Below are 26592 nucleotides of genomic sequence, written 5' to 3' on the forward strand. Positions count from 1 at the left end.
CTGTGAAAACAAAAGAAACTTTCCAGCTCAGAAGCATGTCATCCATTTAGCCATCAATTTAGTTCTGTAATTAAAAAAAAAACAACAGCAAACCAACAAAGCACATGCCAGCAAGGGAGATGTTGCTGTCTCCAAATTAGTAAACACTTTGTATTATGGACATGGAGAGGTTATGGAAAAGAATTCAGTTATCTATTTGAGAGGTTCTCCGTTTCTATTGGGGCAGTTGTTGAGGTAAGAAAAGAAAGGTAAAAAAAATAAGTTATCTGATGATGAGGCCGTTAAAGTTATTCCCAGGGCTACAATTTTATAATGAATTTATTATTTTACTGGTAGTCCATTCACTTTGTTACTAGTAGCAACGTTGAGGCCATAAAAGATGAAAAGATGTCCCTTGCAGAATGGCATCTTTTTTGATATTCTAAGCAGTATTGTCACTCAGTGAATATGCTGTATACACACAAAACTAATCTGAAAATCACTGTTCTTGAATCTCAAAGCAAAATCCCTGCTCTCCTGCATAATAACAGTGATTTGTCTAGCCCCAAAGCCACAGAGGGGCAAATATTCTCACTGTGTGAACTGCACGTGAAAGTCTGTGTATAAATGGAAAGCCACAAATCTTGCTTCACATCTCTCAGAGTCAAGAGGCGAGGGAGCTGTGTGCAGGTTATAGATGCATGGTGAAAATGGCTCTGGGGGCACAAGCCACGTGCTGCTGGCTCCTGGTTGGAACCAAGACAGCAGCAGCTTCTGGTGGCTCACCTTCTCCATCAGCCTGGGTTCAGAGCAGTGTTACAGAACGTGGAAAGGCGTGGGCTTCAGTGATGTTAATCACATGGTTTAGGTTAGTCACAAGCATAATTACCTTGCTAAATTGAATGACACAGGAATAAATATATAGTAATTAATACAAGACATGGACTGACTCTGATAGAAGCATGTAGAAAGCCACATGTTCTTGCTGGACTCCTTTAGTCTGCATATATAGAGAAATTGTTTACTTCCTAAAGTAAAGTGTCTGCATTTCTAGGATGGAGAAAAAAAGACTTGACTGATATAGAATAAATAATAATCTTAAAAAATGGGGCAGAGTGTGGGGTAGCTTTTATCCATAATGGAAAGTCACCCAGATGGATTTGATTCATTAAATGCTTGATACAATCCTGTGCAGCCTTTTCCTGTTTTCCATTCCCTCCTTTGCCAAGTGAATGGGCTGAGTGTTACTTTGGCACTCGATTATAAGCTCCAAACAGTCAAGGAACTCTTCTAGCAGCAAGATCCAGCACTCTGGCAAGATTTTTCTTTCAGTTAAAAAAAAAATAATAAAAATCAGGTAAATAGTTTAGTAGCTAGTCTGACCCAGCAGGAATATTTCCATTCAAGATGGTTGTTCTTTCTTATAACAGGCATTCATCCTAAGGTTTACATCTATATTAAGTCAAAAGATTGTGACCCTGACAGTGCTGCTCCACTTTTGCTCTGGTGGAAGTGTATCTTGGGAGCTTTTTAGCTGTTCCTTCATTTTCACATGCCGTGTTATGGTAGGACCCTCCTGTTGTCCATTCTGGGAGGTCATGCTCTCACCTCCTGAGGCTCCAAGGTCTCCATAGGCATGTGGGATTCACGTGTGCACAAATTCAGTGGGAAATGCTGCTCTTGATTTCTGTCTAAGCTTGGTGGGTCTCAGTGGATCCCTTCTTGAGCGCCAGTAATTATTGTGTGAGTCAAAGAATGGGAATTAATTACACAGCATTCCATTTTCCTTTGCTCTAACACATGGGTTAGAAGCACACGTGCAAGGTTTTGTTGGAGTGCTTTGTAAATGGTGATTTGTTGTCCTTGCAGCTGATACTGAGGTTGGAGAAATTAGCCCAGCATATTTCTCTTCACCTTCCCTGTCAAAGAATCTCTTTAAAATATGGTCAGATTCAGTAGCATTCAATGGCCCAAGCTTTCCAGCTGTAACAAGGAAATTTTGATAAATTGCTGTGCTATCTGATTGCTTTCAAATATAAAAGGAGATCTCACTATATCAAGCAGTGACTTTCGATTAAATGCAATCTCCTGAATTGCAGTTTTGGTCTCAGCTGCTGAGTTTCTCAATGTACAGGAAAAGATTGGTGTTTCTTTATTGTACCAGATATAAATAACTCTTGAGCTCTTTTTGCATACGAGAAAAACAGGCATCCTTGAAATTTTGGCTGCGGATCATCTGGTAGACTTCTGCTGAGTATAACGTGAATCTTGAGCTTGCTCTAAATTACATGAATTGAGATGTAGCATGTGCCTTTTAACGTAATGAAATCTCTTTAAATGATGTGTATCAAAGTGAGCAGTGATTTGGGTCGATGCGCTTTGGTGGTGGAGGACAGGCACTCAGCAAGTGAAAATAAAACTTCCCTAAGGACTGGAAGATTTGGAAGTGCCTTTCTGGATATTTAGGCCAGAAGGTGCTGCTTGTCTTAACCTTGCAGAGATAGGAAGTAACTTTCAGCTGTCGAATAAAGGTGTGATGTGGTGGTAGTGGTGGTGACGAGTGCGAAGAGCAAGGCTTAGACTTGTGAAATGAGCAGAACAAGGTCATGGGAAGAGTTGTGTGGCTATTTGATCAATATTTTCTCCATTAAGAAGGAAATATATGAAGATGAAAAACGTTTTAAGGGTTTGAAAATGTCTTGTAGGCTCTAAAAAGCTCTGATGCTCACAAAAAAAAAAAGAAAAAAAGAGGAGAAACAATCTATTGCCTAGAAACAATATAGGTGTTGGTCCTTCAAAGTCAGCTTCAGTGTTTATACTGTTATAGACTGTGTTCTAAATGTCTCCTTTGTGGTCTTTGTCGTGAGAGCAGGTGAATCAAACACAACTTGTAATTCATGTGTAGTTATATGAACCTCAGCCTCCTCTGGCAGTAATGTTGACTTGATTCCTCTGTTATTCTGAATACAATCCATGCTTTAGGAAATGCTTCCATGTTGTTATCTGGTGTGGAGTTATTTGCTCCAAGCGCACTGAAGTGGCTCATGTTGTAATGAAGAGTGTTGCCTTCCAGGAGGTTGTTGCTGCATTTGTTGCACATTTAGCATCTTACACATGAGTTCTATGGCGGTTTCTCTGTGCTTTTCAGCATGAGGCAAGTGTTTGTTGTATTAAAGCCTCCAAATCATGGCAAAATCAGTGGCTGCTCTGAGTATGTGTGACTTGTGTCACGCTGGGTGAAGTGGTCACCAACTGAAGTTGCAGCTGCAAAAGAAGAGGTGGGTGATCTCAGCAGACCATGAACACACACGCTTATCAAAAACAGCCCGTCATCTTGGCTTACTGACTCAGAAGAAAAACTGATGTGCTGCTCACGTGCTGACCTCTTCAACAGACGCCTTTAGTAAGTTTGGGAGGATGTGCCAGATGGCCAGATTCCAGCACCCTGCTCTGTTCTGTTTCTTTCTGGTTCTTAGTCCAGTCCTTCAAGCGCTTACTTGTAAAGTGCTGTATCCTTCTCACCAGCAAACTTCTCATCTGGTGTTGCCGGTGTTTCTGGCACCTGGGGCTCGTTCACTGCCTTTGTAAAGTCTCCCTCTGACACGCAGTGTCTTGGGGGTGGTTGCACCTTGCAACAGAAGAGAAAGCAACGTGCATGAAGATGTAGAGATTATGACGCGGTGCACTTAAAGCCTTCAAACTGACCTCTTCTGTAAGTTAGCAAATGCCTGCATGCTAACGACCCATCAGTGAGCAAGGCTTCATCCAATTCAAGAGTCTCAAGAGTGGTTCTGAAGGATGGAAGGGGAAGCTCTTGCCTTGAGAGGCTCTCAGCACCAACTCCAGTCGTTCCTCAGCCCTTCTTTCTGTCCTATGGGGAATGGTGACCTCTCCTTTTGCCTGATTCAGTGTCACTGCTTAGGAGGGGCCCACGTGAGTACAGATTCCTTTGACTGTTCAGACCCTGTGGATGGAGCTGCACGGCTGAGAGTATGCTGCAGCATAAGGCTCTCATTTCTTCAGGGAAAAGACTGGTTTTCGTACAGCAGCATTTATCTGAAGGGGGGAGAGAGTTAAGTATTTACTTACTTATTTACTTTATTCTGACCACAGCTGAAACCTTGATTTTTGCAGTGTGCTTCCTTTCTCCCACTGACTCGTTTGTATGCATTTTGCTGACAGTGTTTGAAAGCCCGGCTTTCCTGCAGGGAGTTTACAGCCAAACTGATGCAAACTCTTTCTTCTTAGGTGCCTCACGATCATCTGTCATCCAATGCAAGCCAGGAGGCAACTGCCCCAGCAGACACAGAGGCATGACTAGGCAGCTCTCCCCTCTATCTGTGGCTGAAGATTCTGCTGCTCCCATTCTTGAGCTGCAGAATCGAAGTCCCTCGGGAATCTGTCGGCACAGCAGAGTCGAGAGGCAGAGCAGATCAGGTAGGCATAACGGCCGCGCTGCCGGTGTCGCAGCATGCCTGCTAAAGGCCTCTCCTGTCTGGTTTTTGGAAAGACGGTGCAGAGTGCTGACGTTGGGTTTCGGTGCTGCAAACTGCATGGCCTTGTGAAAGTCCTTCCTGTACCTGTGTGCAGACTGGGGTTAGGCAAGAAGGAAGCAAGGATGGGAGAGGAAGTGCTGGGCCTCAGTAGGAACATAGAACGCGTTATCTGAGAAATCCTGTTGGCACAGAAGGATGGTTAACATTAGCGTGCCGGTTAGTCTTATGAAGTGGTTGTGTTTCCTCAGCTTCAGCCTGGCCAGTGACCAGGACCCTTAAAACCAGCCATTTACCTTCTCAAAGGCAATGACAATCTCAGCTCATACGGTGGACAGTCTGATGAAGATGAACAGAAGGAGCGACGAGTGGAAGGCTGTCTAGAAAAGACCATCACAGTTCAGATCATCGAGCAGCTGCACATCAGGGCTTCCACTGGGAATGTGTCACACGCTTTTTGCAGAAGTTTAGCTCAGATGAACCTGTACGTATGGAGAACGCTGGCTTCTTCACCATGGTGTCCATCTGTCATCAACGGGGGTGGTATGAGAGCAGTTGCTGGATGCAGCCAGAGACCTTTGAGTGTGCTGGATTGTACTGATGAGGAAAGAGCAGTTAAATGACTGAAATAGTGTAACTGTACCGAGTACTTGGAAAACAGTATATGTAGATACTGTGAGCAAAAAGGAGAGGAAGAGCAGGTTGGATCTCCCTTGCACACTGGAACTGTGGGAGATGAACCTTTATCTCGTCACTTCATCACTGATGGCAGCAAGAGTCAGCTATTTTCTGCCTTGAGTTGGATGGAAAACAGAGGAATCTTGTACTCCAGGAGTACTCTTTTGATGGAAACCCTCAGAAAGACATTAAAGGCGATGACTGCAGCAAGGAGTGGCTTCTTGCAATGAAGATCTTACCCAAGATACTAGAAAACCAATCATCTGTTCTCATTGTTTTGCAGATACTAGGATGAATAGCTCCATATTTACTTGCACAAGGGTACATCCAAATCAGAATCTATCTTTTGTTAAGAAAGGACCTGTAGCTCGATTGAGAAAAGAGTAATACTGTGTCATCATATTCATCCAAATGTTTATTTGGCCCCCTTTTTATCCAGATCTTCCTCATCGATGAGGTCTAAGTATGAGTGACCTGACAGGTAGGTGAACAAATATAAAGAACATCATTTTCTAGGATGTAGTTATGAAATACTTAAGAGTTCGGAAGAAAAACTGTAGGTTTTGATTTTATTTATCTCATTCTTTTGAAAACAAGAGGAAAAGATTGTTCCTCTTGTTACAGAGAGATCAAATACATAAGTTACATTACTGACAGACAAAAGGAGCATGCGAGGATATTACTGGTCATTGACTTTCAGCACAGTTTGCCATTGGCCAGAGTCATCTGCATGTGTCACCTGCATTCTGTCCCTCTCTTTTCATCCTTTCTGAGTTCTCAGATTGCTTCCATGCTCTTGACAGGTTAAGTCAGTTGGTTAGCTTCAAACTGAAGTAAGTCACCAAGGATTTCTATGACCTTTCTAATTGTAAAATGCTATCTGCCCCCACTTTGGCTCATGAATTTATTTTCTTCTCAGCACAGCATTCAGTATCTGGACTCAAATTCTACTTTCCAGCTCAGTTCAGACCCAACTTCATCACTTGGAAGTTCTCCAACCTTTTTAGTGTGAATTGTGTGTCTGCTTTCCATATGTCCCTACCCTCTTTGAGTTCAAGCCCTGTGATTCTTTTAAAGATATTTCTTATCTCTGCCTTGTGCATCTTTGACCAAGTTTTCAGTATAAGCATCTCGTGGATTTCAAAAGCAATTGTCAAGCTACTGTGCCACTTTGGTTGGAGATTTCACTTTACATGTAGGCATGTAGTCTAAGGCAAGATAAGGGCCTCCAGTGGGTCGTACATCCCATCTCCCTTTGGTACATGAGGATGAGATCAGCCATTTTCTCAACATGCCTGTCCATTCTCACCTAGTGTAGAGGGAGCCTAGACAACATTTTTAGCCCGAAAAGCAATTGCTAACTACATTACTGGGGTGAATCCTGTCAATTAAGCACTTACAAAACCTCCCTACTGTATGTTTAATTAGGCTAAATCTCACACAGGTCTTTTAAATCAAGCTAGGATATGTAAAAAGTGTGTATTTCTGTGCCTTTCCCCAACATTTGGTGCTGTAACAACCAAGTCAAATGCTAATGATAGTGTCATGCATTGTAACAGCAATTACAGTGTTATTTGGTAATTGGAAAATGTAATGTGTAGGTAAAGGTGCTTTAGTGTTCCATCACTGTGTGATTGCTTTCACTGCTAGCTGAAGAAGGACTAATTGCATGGTAGTTTTGCTTAGCAGGAAAACCCCTAAGAGGATGTTATGAGATATATTCTTTCTAAACCATTTTAACTTGCAAATAAACTGTAATTTACTTTTTAATAGAAGATAACAGTCATTATTAGTGCTATCAAAAGATCTGTATTCTCTCAGTAGCTGAAGATAATGCTATGATGGTGCTTTTCTATTCAGAGTTCTGTCTGATTATCATCTATATGTTTTAAATCAGCCTGTAATTTTATTTAAGTTCTTGATTCATCACTAAACAGTGGAGCAGCTAAATACTTGTTATTTTTAAGGGGAAAAAATGCACCGCACAATTACAAAAAGCTTCATGTCCCAGCTACGTAAATTCTTGACTGCAAATTTTACTCTCTCTGTTATGATGAGTCAGTTTTAGAATGTCAGTCTAATTTAATAACTCAAAACCTCACTTTTACATTTCCTTGTGGCTGTAGCAGAAACAGTAGTAAAGAAGGAAAGTTTAGGTTTAAAGAAGAACTCTCCTTTAAAGAAGGAGAGTTTAGGTTGAACATAGAAAAACGTGTGGGTGCTCTCACATCTGTAATTCCCCTTAGCATCAGCAGCTTTGTAGTTTCTTACACTATATCACAGTGCATTGATGCAGCTACTAACAGTGGAGAATAGCTGCAGGTCATGGTTTTCAGAAGGAACTCCTGTTCCTTGTGTCAAACTACGTGGTATGTTCTAACGTGGTAAATATCAGAGCTCATTGGTGCTGCGTGAGCTCATGGGCATAAATGAAGGCAGAGAGCTGCTGCTGCAGTCGGATCCGTTGTTTTCAGCTGGGATCTGTGCAATCACAATTGGGTTCATGGGCTGCATCAGTAAGTCTGGAGAGCCAGTCATCAGTCAGTGGGATTTGGTGCTCCGCAGTGCTGGTTCCAGTGATTTATAAATTAGGTCTGAAAAGTACTGTACGAAAATGAAACATGGCAACTTTTTGATTCCCTCTTGCTTATCTTTAGAGGTTTATTTTCAGGCATGCCAAGCTTCAGTTTTGTTCAGTTTCCTTTTTTAACTTCAAAAGTGTAAATACAGAAACTTGACTGAAATAATCCCTGTCTCTGCCTTGAAACATCAAACCACCAGACTGTTTATTCCTCACGTTTCAAATAAAACAGTGATTTTTGAGTTAAAATATTCAATAATAAGAGCCATTTTCTGGCTCCAGATGTATAGGGTCGGATAGCTTTTATGCTGCAAACATGCAGAGTCATTGACTTTATAATGTAGCTGGTTCCAAGAGATGTAGCTGTGTTCTGGAAGTTTGGCTGACAGAAGGGAAGAGGGCTGATAAAGCAGACAGCTTAACCATGATGCTGTTACCTCCGGCCTCTATTGTGTTTATCTTTTGTTCCTATTCTCTTGAAGATAGTATTGTTGAAGTATTTCTGAGCAGGATTTTGGTGTTTGTGGGACATGTGGGAATTAAATGAGAAAAGGCACGGCGTGGTTTGTGGCTGGATCACGAAGCGAGATTTTGCAAAGAATTGTTTAGAATGCATTAATGATGTGTGCAACTCTTCTTTTTTTTTCCTGTATTATTTTTATCCAGGAGAAGAAGGAACACAAACGCACACGGAGAGCAGCAGCCAAGAAGCTGAGGGACAGACACGGTGCCAGTCTTGCACATCCACGTTTCTTAAGCTCATTTGGAGATTTCTGATCATTTTGTCCGTCTCTTCCTCCTGGGTTGGGACAACGCAGTTTGTCAAAATCACCTATGAGACATTTGACTGTCCTTTTTTCATGACTTGGTTCTCAACAAACTGGAACATTATGGTATTTCCCATTTATTATTCTGGGCACCTTGCAACTGCACAAGAGAAGCAGTCTCCAATCAAAAAATTCAGGTAGGCTTTATCGTGGCAATATCACTTTTAAGCAGCCTGATCTCTGAGGACTGAAATCACTGCACTTCTCAGTTTGACCCAGGGTGTCAGAAGACAGAACGAAGGTCGTGCTGCAGAAAATCACGTTCAAAAATGATTTTTAAAAGGCTAGCAGATGAGTGACATATGCTTGAATAAATGGATAATTGATCGTTAGAGAGTTTTTTTTCCACTGAGTTGAAAAGGTCAATTATTTGCTTATAATCTTGCTGTTATCTAAAATCTCTATAATTTGTGTTCTTGCCTGGATCAGTTTTCCACTGACGGTTAATCTCTCCTGACAGAATGCTAGTGTAAGATGCAATCAAAACGACTCATAGCTGTAGAGAATAAAAGATGTTTCAAGGTAAGGAGATGGCTTGCTCCCTATGCTGGTTTGCAGCTTGAAAATTGTCTTTTCCTCCCCCTCCTGCTGGATCACAGCCAGGAGGATGAACACCTCTGGAGCTTTCTCTGCTCTTTTGCATAGGGTGGGCTCTTGGCTCTCCTCTGCCTGTAACTCTGAGGAGCAAGTTGGCGTAGCTGAGTGGCTGTCGTGCTGGGGAGAGGCTGTTTACAGAAGGTTTTGCCCTTCTGTAAAGCTCTGAATGGAAATAACTGTCCCTCTCTCTTGCAAGAGCCTAGGGAGAACAACTCTGACTCTAGGCTTTCCATATGCAACGTGGCTGCGAGTTGCACTCGAGCTCCCAGCCTCAAGTGCAAAGGCTGCAGGAATACATAGTGTTTGCTACAGTATTAGTCTGCATCAGTGCAGATGTAGAAATTCCCATTCCTTTTTAGTAGCCAGTCTGAAAGCACAGGAGTTCAAGATTGGAGGAGGGACCCAAAGAAGTCATCCAGTCCAACCATCAAGACTGCGGAAGGACCAGACTGGCTCAGTTCCACCCTGGCTGGTACTTAAAGCCATATCTTAGGGCTTGGAATTGCTGCTTCTTCCTGGGGCAATTAATTTGACTATTCCTCCTCCACTTCCATTATTCTACTCATCCAACAGTGAAGTAGAAGCTGTTCTAAAGGATGGAGGTAAATTCAGCTTGTCACAATATAACAGACCTTGTCTGTGAAGGGAGAGTATTCACAGGGTAGTTTTGAGGTGGGACTTTATTCTGTTACTCCACTGTAGAGCTGCTTTGAATACAGTACTACTGACTGCAGCAGAGTGATCTGTTCTGCCAGATATCTACAATGTGTGGCCCATACCTTGTTCCCTCTGATGGAGGGCTCAGCACAGCTGTCACCAAGAACATAAGGAATTCAATTTGTGACCATCAGGGCTGGAGTGTAGCAGGGCCAGAGTTTTCCCTTGGCTGCTTTTTCCAAGATCTGAGATATAATTTGGCCCTACATTTATCATTTCTGTCAAATCAGCGTGACTGAAATTGAATGGTTGCACTTAATTAAGTGCTTCTCTGAAAACCCAGTGCTTTTGTATGTTAACGATGCCTTCATTCAGATTCTTTCTGGATATTGGTGAGAACATTAACAGCGTCAGCTTGGCTTCTGGGTATGGGGTGAAGTAACAACAAATGCAGTGCAAATAAGGGAGAAGGTGAGACTAAATATCCCCACAGATAGAGCATCTGCATTTGGTTGATTGGCATCCCCCAGAGCCAAGTTTTGAGCAAAACATTTGTGGCAGTGAGTAATAAGAGCATGCTTTAACAGTAGGTACATTTCCCCAGCTGCTGATGAAGTTCAGCCAGGTCTGAGGACATGTGTACCTGCCCAGAGGATCTTCTGCACGTGGATGTGAAGCTGCGTTTGTGAAGTGTGCAAGGAGGACTCTGGTGCTAGAGCTGATGGAAGGGCACGTTCCAGAGCATTTCCTAGTCCAGATGTATTGAGAATTCAGATCCCAGGGAGAAGTGACTGCTGGCAAGTACTGACTGTCATGGGCACCAGCCTGCTTGGTCTGTGCTGCATTACAGCTGGACAAGCTCTTTGTGCTGGGATTTGGCTGTGGCACTCTCTCCAGGATGAGTGCTTGGTTTTCTGATGACTTAAAGAATTGAAAAACATCATCTGGAGTTTTTAAATTCAGAGTTATAGAAATTTAGAAGGGATCTTTGGAGGTCGTGTAATCCAGCCTCTTTCTCACAGCAGGGTTAATTTCCAGGCTGGTCAACTGCTTGGTTAACAGTTTGTTTTGTGTTTTTGATATGGTCCTTGTTATTATTTTTTTCAAATTGCATTTTCTAAGGTTTCTTATTGCTTCATTTGATGTTTTTATTTCTGTGGAGTAATTCTTGTTCAGTAAAGCCTGTTGTATAACGGTGCCAGGCATGCCTCAGATCCAGAGGAGGTTGTATTTCTGGAGGATGTAGTCCCTCACTACAGGCTTTGAAGACAAATGACATTCTGTCCCACAGACAGTCCCAGTGGATCAGAACAAACAGTGTTGATGATATCTTGGCAGAGACCAATGATGATGCCAGTGACTGGCAGAGAGCTGCCCCAGGCTGGTAAAGCTGTGTAGAGCCACTGTTGCTTTTTATCTCTTAAAAAAAATTAAATTCCACCTGGAAGGATAAAAGTCTCAGTCTTCAACTTTACTTTGGCTTTCTTAAGACTGTCAATTGTGTATTTCTTACCTTTCACACTTTACCTTAGAGATTAAATTTTGTGGTCTCAGAAACTAACTCGCAGTTATTACCTCCCCACTGGATTTCAGTAAAGTATCTCAGTTGTCTCGAAGTGGAAGGCACAGCTCTTTGTACCTTCCTGGTACTGCAGACAACAGTTCCTCATGATAAAGACCTTGAAATATGAGAGTCCTTGCAATAGCCATGAACAAAGTGTTCCAAAGCTTGGTAAGCTCTGCAAAAGGAAATCCAACCCTGCTGATAGCAGATGTGGCCTAGGATCCTGTTAGACTTATTGCTTGGGTTAGGTGCAAGGGAACTACTAACCTGTCAGACTCTTTAGCAGGGTGTGTTGTGGTAGGATGAGGAAAAATGATTTCTAACTAAAAGAGGAGAGAATTAGACTGGGTATAAGAAAAAAAGCTTTTTATGATAAGAGTGGTGAGGCACTGGCACAGTTATTGCCAGAGAAGTGGGGGGATGCTCCATCCCTGCAGACAGCCAAGGTCAGGGGATGGGCTCTGAGCATCTGGTGGAGCTGTGGGTGTCCCTGTCCAATGCAGGGAGTCAGACCAGATAGCCTTTAAGGGTCCTTTCCAACTCAAACTGTTCTATAATTCTGTATTTCCAATGTCAAAAAATTTTGCCTCCCTGTCTGCTGTCTTGTCTCCTCAAGGAGCTTGCAATGTTGTGTTCAGCAGCTTTCTGCCAGAATACTCCCATGCTACAGCAGCAGGTGCTCTGCAACCTTAGGGCACAGGGTAGGAACAGTGTTGGTAGGTGTGCCTAAGGAAAGATGAACGTGTTGTGAAGAGTTGGTTGTGTAGCAAAAAGGACAACAAGATGTGAGCACTAGTCCTCATATTCATGTTGCTCCAGGTAGTGTCTGTTAGCTGTTCTCTGTAAGCTGGTTTAAAACCAGCTGCTGAATTATGCTCCAGCAGCTGCTGCCTGTCAAGGGTGAGCAAACCTATTCTTCTGCAGGGAATCAGAATTCTGGCATCCAAATAACTGAGAGGGATGCAGTCTGTGTAGTGCGACCCAGAAGTAAAGCTCCACGACTGCCTGAGGTGCTGCAGTTCCTGAGAGTGTGGAACACTGCCCAGAGCTGAGGGCTACCTGCAAATAAAAAGAGCTGTGTTAGAGGGCAGGTTTTAAATAGATTTCTTGTGCATTTGGAAATAGTTTATATCATAGTTTCAGGGTCAGCTGCCCTTAGATACGTCTCTGTCTGCAAGTCAACAGCCTACAGATATCTGTATCGGAGTGGATCCACGGATCCTCTCCCCTGAGCACAGGGTTTTAAAACTGTCATGTCCAGATTGCTTCTGTAGGTTTAATTTTAGTTGCATGCCAAAGAGGCTGAGTTAACCACAGAGCAACCAGCCCTCACAGAGCCCGAGGCAATTACTCTAGATATGGCTGGAAAGAGAAGGCATTTTTCCTAGCTCCTCACTCACTGAGCATTATTCACCAGGAACACAGAGTTCTCCTAGGCACAGAAGTGAATTCAGCAGGTCTCTCTCTTGCTCAGCACAGCCCTGTCACATTTTTTTTCTTCTTCTTTTCTTTTTTTAACTGAGAGACGATGAAGCACTGGCCTCTGTTTTGCCTGGTCCTTGTTTCCTCTTGTGTGTGATGAGAGCTCTTCCATGTACTTAAGCAGTCCATTGCCTGGGGCACGTGAAGCTGAATTTTCAGATTTCTTTTGCTAGTTGTGAACCTGTCTGCAATCCCTCCCACTGTTTCTGGGAACTCAGAGGTAAGTGATGTCTTTGGTGGTCCCTCCCAGACTTTGGGCAGCCCATAGAGCCCATCCCAGAACAACAGAAATCTTTCTGAGGCTTCTTCCTTCCATGAACTCCTAGCTGGGGCACTTTGGACCTGACTCTGCTCTGTGTTCGTCTGGGTGCAAACATCCTGTAGATCTATAGGACAACAAAGCCTGATCCATTCTTTTTTCAAGGCCAGGCAGGATGGGGCTGTGAGCTACCTGCTCTAGAGGGAGGTATCCCTGCCTATAGCAAGGGGCTGGAACTGAATCATCTTTAAGGTCCCTTCCAAACCAAACCATTCTGTGATTCTGGCATTTCCCCTTTTTGGCTTCAGAAACCCCCTCCCCTCCTTGTGGATAGATGGGCAAAAATGCTGAGTGTATTTCCAATGTCTCCTGCATCTCTCAGGTCCAGCTGTTCTCCAGCTGTGCTGCTGCTCCATTTTACCTGCCTGCTCTCAGTGCCTTGCCTTGCCGGGCACAGAGGTGATGGGGACATGATTTTCCATGGCACATTTGAAGAGTTTTTCCTGCTGCCTTGCAGACACGGTGATGCACTTGGATGATTTTGCTGTTTGTATGCTGTTGGCATAGCACTGGGATAGTTAATCGTGCCCTGCATTATTTTGAGCAGCCCAAGCACCAATCTCTCATTTTAATATAGCACAAGCTTGTTCCCTCTAAGACAGATTCTGACAGCATCTGAGACAGGTTGGATTTAGAATCATGTAACAATCCAATTGTGCACCTCAGTGGACAGCAGAATTCCCACTGGTTTGAACATCAGGATCCATGCAGGTCTATAGTTCACAGTTCAGATCTGTTTTTGACAAGACAGGGCATACCAGCTCTGGCATCTCGTAATGCTAACACAGGTTTGGTGCATCCAGGTCAGCAACACCTGTCTGAACTGAGACACAGTCTGAGCTTAGCATCGTCTCTGCATCCACTGTGTCTCACAGGGAGAAAAACATCTCTTAAGTGTCAGCTGCTGTATCTGCAGGCCAACAAGTAGTCAAGTTTCTGCTGCCAGCAGGGCCGTTTCCAGACATGGAAATTCATCACTTTTAACTCCTGTTGAAAGCAGTGGTACAACAGCCTGCATTCAAACTGAAACATTTATTTGTTTGCCTCAGTTTACCTCAGATAAATGAGGTACAAAGGCAAGAGATAAGTGATACACAACACGAGCTGTTCTCTTTCCATGTGTAGTGTTCCATAGAAACAGGCTGACTTCTGAGAGCATTCAGCTCATCCAGACTGAAGAAGAGGATTGGCAGATCTGCCAGCCTGAGCATCATCAGCTCGGTGCACATCCCAGTTTTGGTGTTATTGCCAAAAATGACTGCTTTGTACCCCAGCTCATCTTAGTAGCAGAGGGAATTGATAGCTATGAAATAAAGCATAGGTTATCCTATATATTACATAGATGTAATTACTCTCCTTTCTTCTAATGAAGAATGGTGATTTCTATTCACAATAGTAAAAAACAAGAAACCTTTTTAACAGCAGATTTCCCCAGAGTTAATAGCAGTGGGCAAGGAGACCCCAACACAACTCTTTAAATGGAAATTAAGCCAAGATTATTATTCCCACTACCACACCCCAATAAAGTACAGAAAACCTAAGTTTTTACTTGATGTATTTTTCAATGCACTCTTTGAAGTTTCTAGCTATTCCAGGTAATTGGTATTTTAGGAATTGTCCAAAGCTATGAAAGCTCTGGGGACCCAAGACCTGGGTGAATTTTGGTCATAGTCCCTTAGTGTTGTCATAATGATGTGTTGCAGTTTGGTGGCACCTTGGTTTGCTCCATTGGCGTTTTGGTTTCGTGTTGCATTCACACTTTTCACTCTGTTGTAAAATACACCTGTTATATACCCTGCCCTTTACTCTTCTCTTGTTTCATCGGCTCAGCTTCACGTGCCAGTGGGTATCTTTCAGGCAGTCCCTAAAGCTCTCTTGGCCATACACTAGAATATATTCCAATAGAAATAAAAAGAGGTATCAGAGCAAAGCAAGAGGACAGTTGTCAAGCTACAGAGAAAGACTGCAGTTGTAATCACCCTTTTCATGGCCTTGAAGGCAGAAGCTGAGAGCTGTCAGTGTTTTATAGATGACCTTCATTTACGTGTGCACCTCTGGGATTATTGGTGCATAGACTGTGATTATTCCAGGTAAGCTACTTCTTTTCTATTTGTGAAACTGCTGTTTTGAGAAAAATATTGGTTATTTTCTCTCTGTGAATTAAACAACACTTTCTTACGGGCGTGCAGAGTAGTTAAGAAAAGCACTTAATTGAGTGTGATAAAAGTCTAATGAATGTTTGCCGTGCTGGAGTGAATGCTAAGCAGAACCCTAGCTGAGCTTTAAACTCTCTTTTCTTTTCTTAGGGAATGCAGTCGGATTTTTGGTGAAGATGGTCTGACGCTGAAACTCTTTCTTAAAAGGACTGCTCCCTTTTCTATTCTGTGGACTTTGACTAACTACTTGTATTTACTGGCTTTAAAGAAGCTGACAGCCACAGACGTCTCTGCTCTGTTCTGTTGTAACAAAGCTTTTGTCTTCTTGCTTTCTTGGATTGTGCTGAAAGACAGGTTCATGGGAGCAAGGGTAATGACATGCTTGATTTTCACCTCTCTTATTTTCACCCTTACCTCAAACCATAAGCTATTGCACTACCATAGTCCTGCTGCATTATGGTATGTGTACACCATGTTATGGTATGCATGTACCATGAAACCATTCTCATTGAGCTTTGTGGTCCAGATGTGAGACTGAAATCAGTCAGAGGTGTCAGACTCAGTTGGGTTATGGGGCTAAGTACAGTCAGTTAATTTTATTTTAAACCTTCTGATAAATGCTTAGGTTCTAACCAAAGCAATTTTATTCCTTGTTTGAGCAGGCAGCTGTATTCAATATGTAACATATATACTTATTCCACACGTACACATGCATAAACCACTACCACATCTGAGATCTCCTGATATGCAGCAGTTTGCATGGTTGTGTTCTGTTGCTTGGCTAAGGAGCAGCCAAGTCTTCCCTGCTTCTACTTGTGCAGATTCTCCCATTGAAGTGGTGGTCCAAGACCTCATGGTGTCAGTGGGTGTGATCCTTCTGGACCTTGAGCCCCACCAGTGACTGTGTGGGGCCAGGCTGGTGCCTGGGACCAGGAGAGTCAATAGAATGGAAGTTCTGTGATCAGGAAGGTCAATAGAATGGAAGTTCTGTGATCAGGAGGGTCAATAGAGTAGAAGTTCCATGGAAAGCTTGAAGGATCAGGATGCTTATCCAAGTGGGCCGCTTTAATAAAAAAGTGATGAAGACAAGGGCTTGCTTTTAATTAGCAGCGTGATAGAATTGGTTCAGAAGTGAAAGGGGAAGGCACCCTAATGCACAGGCATTTGGAGCAGACAGCAGCACATTGCCCAATCACTGTGCTTGGGTTCTGGGGACAGAAAAAGTGTAAAGTAAAACAGTTCTGGGGTTTCCTGGAGGGACAGGACTGGCTTGGCAGCCTGTAATGACATGGAGCATTGTCAGCCATATGTTGTCCCATGAGAACATCTCCTTTGGGTAGGGATTGTTGCTGGATGAGTTCAGCAAAGGGTCCGTGCCATGAAGGTAAAGGCATGGACACCTCACCTTGCAGTGCTAAAGCCAGACATCTGTATATCTATTTCATATATAATTAAAAATGTAAAAACTCAGATATCTGAGCGTGCCATACCCCCCCATCACGCTGATGGCTGGCTCAAAGAAGCAGGGTTTGAAATCCTCAGTTCTCCTGCACAGCAATTAACAGGAGCGGTGACTTCTGAGGCTGTTTTCCCCCCTCAGTCCCTTGATCATCTCAGCTTCTTGCTGTTATTCCTCACTTGTGTAAGGTGATACTGAGCCCAGCTGGGAAAAAAAATAGGAAATTTGGGACTCTCTAAGCTATTTTTTTTTTTCCCTAAAAGCAACCTCTTTCTAGAAGAGCAAACACAATTACTGCATTTATATAGCCCACTTTCTTAAAGAAAGCAGGTAAAAAATACTAAAGCTATTCTCAGTTATTAGCTGTTTTTCACTGATACAAAGTCTTTATAAATATGCATTAGTATTAATGCTGTAAACACCATGAGGTTTGTACAAGAAAGAGCTGGCAGAGGAAGCCAACAGCAAATCCTGCACATGAAAGAAGCTGCTTTTGCTGCTAAGTGGCAGATTCTGCATGCACTGTGCTGGAAGGGTAATTAGCAGCGTTTTCCAGCAGCCCTCCTGCCAGAGTAACACTTAATGATGTTAATAACCACGCAGGAGAGTGTATGAGAACTAAAACACAGCAAAGCAGCGTGGACTCAGCCTTTGGTATTATGAATGCATCTCAGACAGCAGGCATGATTTGGCTATTTGGACTTGAAGGGGATGGAAATAAAAAGGGTAATTGCATACCCCATGTAGAAGCACACAGCAGCCTAGAGCCCAGACAGCATTTCAGAGCTCAGCTACTTGTTCTGTCAGAGCCTGGGAGCTGTGGGGCATATCTGCAGTGCATCGGGGTGGAATGCAGCTGCAGGCAGGATTTCAGGTGGGCTGCATAAGGACAGGCATGGTGTGATGGCTGCCCATACGGTGTGGCATAGATTTGGGTGGGGAAGCATCAAATAGCTGCAGGAAGGCTGCACATCGTGCTCTGGCATTTGAGTTACTTGCAGTGTGTGCTTTGCAGTGATGCTGAAGGAGCTTGGGGTAACCAGAGAGAGTAAAACTGAGGCGAGGTTTAAGTTAGATATTAGGAAGAAATTTATCATACAGAGGGTGATGACGCATGGAACAGATTACCCAAGGAGGCTGTGGATGTCCCATCCCTGCAGGCATTCAAGGCCAGGCTGGATGTGGCTCTGGGCAGCATGGTCTGCTGGTTGGCGACCTGCACACAGCAGGGGGTTGGAACTGGATGAGCATTGTGCTCCTTTGCAACCCAGGCCATTCTATGATTCTATGATAAAACACACACTAGAGAAAGAATATTTATATGAAACTGATATACACAGCAATAATGTGTATCTATTTACTTAAGAGCAAGGATTCAGAGTTTCAGTGGAGGCAGACCCTTAGCCACAGTGAGTATCTGCACAAGGAACATCACACAGACCCTACTACGCCATAACCTGGTTTGCTTGGACACTTATGAATGCCTTGCAGATTAATAAGATGCACCCTGTGTCCATGTTATACAGGGATTTGTGGAGGGCTGGGCAGCTGTGGCTCAGAGCAAGCACAGATGTGTGAATGACTTCTCATCTTTGGAGAGTTCTGTGGGTTTGTGATGCTTAGATGTAGCCACATGTTAAACATTCCCAAGTTTGAGCCCATGGTTGTGTTTCTTCTGTGAAGTTGGCAGCTGAAGTGATGCTTATTGGGTAAGTGCAGAGTGCTGTGGGGGCATTTTTCCCCCACCCAAAAAAGATTGGCTAGAGTGCAAACACAGATTTCCTTACTGCAGCACCCCATTTTGCCATCTGCTGCACACAGAAAAGCAATTGTTCCTAACTCTTAGTTGGCCTAGCTGTCTTCCAGGAAAAAAGAAAAAGGCAAGCTTATTTCATTCCTTATCCATAAAGATCTGATAGAAAGTTATTCCGCTCTTCCATTAATTAAAAGCCTTGTTTAACGAGCTGTCAGCTGTCAGCCTTGCCTGGCCGTGGCCTTGCTGCTGCTTGTCTGCAGGATGTGTGCTCAGGTTTCTAAAGCAAACACACAAGGTCAGCTGTGCTAATGCAGTGGTGTGTGATTTGCAGGAAGGGCTTTGTACATGAAGTTGAAATAATGTTCTCTCTGTTTTCCCGTATCAGGTCATATGTTTCTGAAGTATTACGAGATGATGCCCCATGTCTGTCCATTGCTGTGGTTGTTTCAGGGGAGAAGGTGCTTGGCTTTCTAAATTGTTGATTAGATTAGGAAACTGCCTCTCAGAATTGGATGTAGTCAGGCTGGGAAGATGATTTTCCCAACAAGGAAGTTCCTTTCTGTGGGGATGATGGATCTACTGGTCACCAGAACCACGAAAGGCTTCACTTACTGGGTCAGAGTGTTGGTTTAATCTTGATTCTTTCCATCCGAAGAAGAGGATAACTGCATCAGATTCCCCTGTTTTGTCTTGTGGGAGATACTGCCTGGGATACTGTGGCTGAAGGATTCAGCTGACAGCTGAAATGCTGCATCTTTATTGCATGAATCTGAATTTATGCGTGAGGTAGGATGTGTGATGCAGTCCAAGATGAAACCAGATGTGCAGTAAGCAGGGCAAGGGGAGCCCTGCAGAATCACAGGACATGTCATTCTGATTTCAGAGAAGCACTGAGTATGATTCTGCACTGCTTCAAGGCTGGGTGCTGTGGTATTGGTATGCTAGGATAAACCATAAGGAGGAATAGCAGTATTAGACAAATATTACATAATTTGTCAGTGAATGCAGTGACAGAAGAAGGAGTAACGACTTTAAACTAATAGAGGGAAGATTTAGATTAAATATCAGAAAGAAATTCTTCTCTATTAGGTGATGAGATGCTGGCATGGAGAAACTGTGGGTGCCCCATCCCTGGAAGTGCCCAAGGCCAGCCTGGATGGGGCTCTGGGCAGCCTGAGCTGGTGGGAGGTGTCTCTGCCCATGACAGGGAGTGGGACTCAATGGGCTTTAAAAAGGTCCCTTCCAGCCATTGGGATTTAGGAGTGCTAACATTTTAGCTGCGGTCTCAGAGATTTGGCTTCACTGTGGGAGTTGATTATTGATTCTCAGTAATCTCCCATACATGGACACATTTACACGTGTCCTCACCTTGTGTGTCCCCTGAGACATGGTTTGCTCTTCTGAGTGGTGCTGTTGAAGTTGTTTTTATGAGGGTTTTGTGTTTATTGCCTCACATCTGCTCAGTACAAGTATCAGTTGGTTTCTAGAACTCTTGACGAACCTTTGTGAGATCTGAAAGTCAGACTGCTCTGCAGTAGGGCAGGTGGTTTTATGGAGAAATCTTTGGCCGTGCGTGTGTGAAGCACGTGAAACTCAAGTTCATCTGGTGGTAAACATTTCTTATGTGCAGCTGAGTGAGGTTTTCCAGAAAGAACTCCTAACCCAGTGCCCATCTCTTTTTGGTGTTGGTTTGGGGTTGTCCCAGTGACGAGGAGGCTGTGGATGCCCCATCCCTGGAGGTGTTCAAGGCCAGGTTGGATGGGGCCCTGGGCAGCCTGGTCTGGTATTAAATGTGGAGGTTGGTGGCCCTGCCTGTGGTGGGATGGTTGGAGGTTGATGATCCCTGAGGTCCCTTCCAACCCTGGCCATTCTATGATTCTGTGATTCTATGAAAGCAGCAGCTGACTGCAGCTGTTGAGCATAACTATATTTGTTTTAGTTTGTATGGATGGAGAGGGCCCTCCTTGTCCTCCTCACTGTGCGATTTAATGGGTAGCTGATAAGAGAAAAGCATCTGAGCCTTACAAACTGCTGATGACACTGTAACAGCCAACATTAGGGATCTGCATTTGTGCATCTTCTGGCTGTGCCAAGCTCTAGTACAGTCTTCTATTTATAATGGCAAGGTGTTTAATGCTATACCTATTCTTTGTAAAATCCATTTAAAAACCCATCTTTCAGAAATGAAGCTGTGATTTTCCCCAGGTCTGAGGAAACATTTCCCCCTGAAGTCCATGGAAGTTAGGTAGTCACTGTCTTTGAAAGAAGAATAAGGTAAAGACACCTTATTTACCTGCTGAGGGCAGGTAGGAAAAGAGGAGTTTTTCAAAGAATAAAGCATGGTCTGATCCCTGGCACTTCATGAGTTTCCTGGAGTCAGGACCCAGGATTTCACATACTGTGTAGATACATATTTCTGTTCTTTTTCCTTTGAGCTTCTTAGAAGCTCTGACTTGGATTTTCAAAAGAGGCAAAAAAAAACTCAACCCTACAAACCCTGACCAGAAAGGTAAAGGTTTCATGAAGACATTTGGCCACATCTGTCCAAGAAAGCTGGCACAGCCATTGGGAAATGTACACAGCTCCCAGTTATGTACAGCTGATCCCCAACACAAGAGTTATTCTCCTGGGCTGATCTCCAGGAAGGCTTCCCATCAAAATGTTTACATTTCAGGTCCAAGTGGTGGCTTTGATGACTATTCATCCTCTTGCATAACAAAGTATCTTAGAAATCTCTCGGTCTTGGAGTCACATCTTTAAAGTGGGTTTTTAGCTTGTAAAACACGTAATGATGGATGGTATGTGAGTAGCTCCCAGGACAGTTTGCATTGCTATAGATCCATATCACTCAGTGCAATACACTTTCATTACGTTTTACATCTCTCCCAACAGTATATAACCACCTATTTAAGGGAAGTTGGGAAGATGTGAAGTCAGAGAACATAGCTAGTGACACTCATTAAAGCCCCCTGCAGTGATAATCTCTTCCTGTGTAATGAAACTGTGCTGAGCTTCACGTTGCTTTGCTTTGTCTGTGCAGATAGTCGCAGCAATAATGGCAATCACAGGAATCGTAATGATGGCATATGCAGATGGTTTCCAGGGTGATTCAATTATCGGGGTAGCATATGCTGTTGGATCAGCCTCTACATCTGCACTGTATAAGGTGGGTCGTCACTGTTTATTAATATTTCTTTTTTTTTTTTTAGCATTAGATGATAATAATGCGAATGTACAGAGCAGATCCCTATGAATTAAATGCTTCTGTTTATTTACCCCTCCTGTGTCATTCGTGTTGTGACCAGGTGATGTCACAGTGACAGAAATCTTACTACCAGAGTAATTAGTCTGTTGCTGCCAAATATTCAGATTGCCTTTGCTTTATGAGCCCTTGATGAAATCTCTGTTGTTATCCTGCTGCAAGGAGTTTAGGATCATGTTTTAACCATTTCTTGCCACTGCCATTTGTTGACACTGTTTCAAGTGGGCCGTTTGCAGCAGGGAGGAGAGGGTGGGAGCAGATAGCACCGTGTCCCTTCTGCAGGGACAGTCATCTCGTCCCTGGTCTGCAGTGCAGAGCTCTTGTGTATTCCACTCTCGTGCCAGGCTCAGAGCCCCTGTTTGCCTGGTATATTAGAGACAGCAGGGCTCTGACTCCTGCTTGAAAGAACTAGCTGCTCTTGGAGGTGAGAGATGAAGAAGGGAGGGACATGGCTGACCTAGAAATAGCCCACCTTGTAGTTTGGGCTAAGGTGGTTGTGTTTACTCCTGTAACTCTCCTTACATGGACTGCTCTGTGTTTGGGTTCTGAGTTACACTCCTTCTGGCATTTTATAATAAACATCAAGATATGTTGTCTGCATGGACTTGTGCGAGGCCTTTGACGTGGTTCCACACTACATCCTCATCTCTAAATGGGAGAGAGAGTTGAAGGCTGACTATTTGAAGGCTGGACTATTAGATGGATAAAGAATTGGCTGGAAGATCACAGCCAGAGGGCTGTGGTCAATGGCTCTATGTCCAGGTGGAGGCTGGTCACAAGCAGTGTCCCCCAGGGGTCCGTCTTGGGACCAGTGCTCTTCAACATCTTTATCAACAACACAGACAATGGCATCAAATGCACCCTCAGCAAGTTTGCTGTTGACACCAAGCTGAGTGATGCAGTTGATGGAACAGAAGGAAGGGATGCCACCCAGAGGGACCTGGACAACTCAAAAGGTGAGCCCATGCGAGCCTAATGAGATTCAGCAAAGCCAAATGCAAGGTGTTGGAGTTTGGTCTGGGAAGTCCCAGCTGTGTGTACACTCTGGGATAAGAACTCATTGAGGGCAACTCTGCTAAGAGGGAATTTTGGGATGTGACACCCTGTCCTGGTCAGGGCTGTTCTTGTGCCCCATTATTCCCAAGGAAAGGGAAGGAGGACGCTGTGCAGGAGGACTTTGCTTTCCACAACAGCCATGAGGCTAAAACCCGTCTCTTTCCTTTGCAGGTTTTGTTCAAGATGTTTCTTGGCAGTGCGAATTTTGGAGAGGCTGCTCATTTTGTTTCCACCTTGGGCTTCTTCAATTTAATTTTCATCTCTGTTACCCCAATCATACTGTATTTTACGAAGGTGGAATACTGGTCACCCTTCTCTGCTGTGCCGTGGGGCTTCCTGTGTGGAGTAGCTGGCCTCTGGTTAGGTATGTGATAAAAAAGGTGCTCGTTTTTCTGTCCCATCCCTTTGCACCCAGTACAAAGCTCTTCCAGATGGAATCTGACCTCAGTGCACACTGGTACTCCTTAAAGAATGATTAACACTTCCTTTGGAGGCCTTAACACTAATATTAGTAGAAGGGAACAAAGACAGAGAGCTCGTACTAATTGTTCACTTTTCATCTTTGCATTCCTACAGCGGTGTTATTGATATTTCACTTTCTCTGTCCCAGATTGGTTGCTAAAAATGGAATTTCAAAGGGTTGCACACAGCCGAGCAGCTCCTGGCAAGCTCTGCAGGGCATGCAGCACTGACACGGAGACTTACTGATGCAGGACACATTTCTGGGGGTGCTGCAGGCTCTGGGCAGAGGTTGCACAGCTTTTTGGGAGTCTGCAAAGACTGGTGCTGTCTGTTTCATTTCCTGCAGGTTTCTCCTCCCCTCCTCTCTCCCCTAACACTTCTTCTTCCAGGGCTACAATTGCTGTCCTCTAGGCAGGCAGAAAAGCTGTTGGATTCAGCCCAGGGGTGTTTTAATTTGCAGGTATAAGAACATCCTTTCCTTTGCTAAAGTCTCAATTATTTCATAATTGTAGAGGTTTGTCTCCACTACAAGTATATTAAAGGGAAACAAAAAGGATGTCGTTGCCAGTACACAGCCCATCAATGCAGCCATGCTAAAACACAGCAAGTCTGACAGCTGAGGTGCTGAGAGCAAAGCCCTTGCCATTCCTAAGCTGAATGGCACCTTCTCTGTGAGCATCAAAGGGACAAAAAGTACTGATAACTTACCACCCAGAGTTCTGCTGTTTTGGACTACTTATATTAAAAAGAAAAACCCAAAACATCCCATAAATCCACACTGAGCATTTGTACTGCCTGCAACATTGCAGCAAGACCGTGGTCTAAGTACAGCCTGCTTAGCTGACTTCATAGGCTAATTGCATGAGTGCCCCTTTATCTTGAGGGACGTGGTCAGTGGGCATTGGTGGTGGTAGGTGGATGGTTGGACTAGATGGTCTTAGAGGTCTTTTCCAACCTTAATGACTCTGACTATAGAATTCCCATCACGTTTCTGGGGTCAGAGTGGAGGAGGAGAGTCTCATTCTAGTGCTCTTCTGCATAATCATGTATTATTTTATCTGTTTTCCCCAGCCTTCAACATTCTGGTTAACGTTGGCGTCGTGCTTACGTACCCCATTCTGATCTCCATTGGCACAGTGCTCAGCGTCCCTGGGAATGCAGGTACAAGTCCTTGCTCGTGGGTTGGAAGATAAGCACATCAGCATGCAGACAGCAGAAGCAGATCTTTTGTCTAAATGGTCAAAATGTTCTGCCACGTATTTCAGAAGGGATTTGATGTCGCTTGGCTCCCACGCGTGCTCCTGGTGATGGTGGGATTTTTTGTTAGCCAAAGCCATTTCTTTTGTCTTCCTTTTCTTGGTGGCTGTGCCCATACTGAGCACAGAGAGGCAGGCAGCAGCCCCAGAGCCGGTGACTGATGGAGGGCAGCCCATACACGTGGAACTTTACTCCAGAGTCCTCCTTCTTCTTCAGTAGCTGCTGTCTCTGCTCTTCTGTTTTTCTCCTCCACCCCCCTGCAACTCCAGGTGTCTGGGCACATTTCCAAAGAAACATCTATTTAGAGGGGAATGCAGGTCAGAGATGCACGATGTGATTGTCAGCCCTGCAAGGGCTCAGATGTGCTGTTATTAGGCTTGTGGGGCTGGCAGGCTTGGCCTGGAGGCATCACCTCCAGTTTGCTGCCCTCCCTGATCCATGTGGCAAAAGGACATGACCTGTTGGTAGCCTTTCAATATCTGAAGGAGAGCTACAGGAAAGAAGGAGACAGACTCCTGAGTAGGGTCTGTGGTAACAGAATAAGGGAAAATGGCTTCAAGCTTCAAGAAAATAGGTTAGATACAAGGAAAAGTCTTTTACATTGTCCAAGATCTGGTTACTCTTGGGGATGGCAGACAACGTGGCCATCTAAGATGCATGTCATGGAGATAAGCCAGGCTGATCTGATGCCACAGTCTATTTCCTGCTGCAGTTTTGATGGTGCTGTTGTTTCTCCTTCGCAGCTGTGGATCTGTTGAAGCACAAAATGATCTTCAGCGTGGTGAGGTTGGGAGCCACCATCATCATTTGCATTGGGTTCCTGCTGATGCTGCTCCCCGAAGAGTGGGACGAAATAACCCTGAGGTTCATCAACAGCTTAAAGGAGAAGAAAAGTGAGGATCACGCCGACGACATCACAGACTCCAGTGTACACACGAGAAGCAGAAGTAGAGCCAATGGCACAGTGTCTATACCACTAGCTTAGGGCTGGTGGACTGTACTGCACGCAGGTGTATATTCTGTGAATATAGCTTAAATTTCCTCACTCCTTGTATGCTTAAAAATGCCATTTACTCTGAACTGGGTATGAGTTGTAAGATAAGAGAGTTAGATCTATAATAAATGTTTACATTTATACACTTACCAAGGAAAGGGTGTAAATAACCACAATAAAATGTTTTCTAATTAAAAAAAAAAACCCACGAACATTTAAGCTCTTGTGTTACTGAACCCAACGGTGCTGAGCTTTACCAAGAGCCCAGTACCTCCCATGAGAAATGGAGCACCCTGAACCATCAGCACCCTTGGGAAATGGCAGATCCCATTTCTTAGAGCATTTCATTGGGCCAAACAATTGTTCTTCTCATCCGCCACAGTGAAAAACCTTTCAAAAGCCAAAGCAAACCAACCTGGCCACTTCCCTCCCTGTCACCATAGGGGAGCTGTGACCCAGCATTTCTGGGATCAGTCACACTTGTGGCTGAATGGGCACCACCCCAGGTTGGTTTTGGGGTTGATACATTCATTTACACCGACAGAGAGCTGTAGAGATGTGTTTTACTGGAATTCCAGCTCCTGCCAAACCAAACACACAGGGAAAACAAGCATTTCCTTTCAGCATGCATTGACAAGTGTGTTTTGGCACGCAGCTTCACGGCAGCGTCTTCAGGCCCAGCACTGGATCCTTCAAGGAGCCTCATTAAGTATTCAGCAAGGAAAATAATGTGAAATCCAGGGCTGTTCTGCACAGCCGTGTTGCTGATCCATTGGAGGAATACAAACTGAGAATCCCACCCGCCCGGTGCCTGCTCAGACACAGCCTTTCTGCAGCCATGCCTTCCTCCCACCCCCAGCAAAGCCACTCTGCCTGCCCCACGCCCCCAAAAACACAAATTTCTAGATGAGGATCTGACCCAGCCCACCCCCCACCATTCCCACTGCCGAGGTCCCTCAGTGCCACATCTCCACAGTCCTTGAACCTCTCCAAGGATGGTGAGCCCAGCACTC

At 44.2% G+C, this 26592-nt stretch overlaps 1 protein-coding gene across 3 annotated transcripts in view; it reads left to right on the plus strand.

Moving 5' to 3' along the window:
* Positions 1-25747, plus strand: part of SLC35F4 (solute carrier family 35 member F4) — a 103212-nt gene extending 77465 nt beyond the window's left edge. Inside the window, exons 2-7 of one of the 3 annotated variants that reach the window (XM_052694761.1) lie at positions 8398-8695; positions 15484-15703; positions 21589-21714; positions 23038-23230; positions 24400-24489; positions 25329-25747. In XM_052694761.1, the coding sequence (XP_052550721.1) occupies positions 8398-8695; positions 15484-15703; positions 21589-21714; positions 23038-23230; positions 24400-24489; positions 25329-25570 (1169 nt within the window). In that variant the 3' untranslated portion in view covers positions 25571-25747. Of the gene's footprint in view, positions 1-4234; positions 4417-8397; positions 8696-15483; positions 15704-21588; positions 21715-23037; positions 23231-24399; positions 25270-25328 lie in introns of those variants that run through there. The other 2 variants (XM_052694762.1, XM_052694763.1) reach the window with 2 other exon arrangements.
* Positions 25748-26592: the final 845 nt, after the last annotated feature.

This window comes from Tympanuchus pallidicinctus, unplaced genomic scaffold (assembly GCF_026119805.1).
Source record: "Tympanuchus pallidicinctus isolate F22 unplaced genomic scaffold, pur_lepc_1.0 scaffold3, whole genome shotgun sequence".
In the NCBI taxonomy this organism is placed as follows: domain Eukaryota; kingdom Metazoa; phylum Chordata; class Aves; order Galliformes; family Phasianidae; genus Tympanuchus; species Tympanuchus pallidicinctus.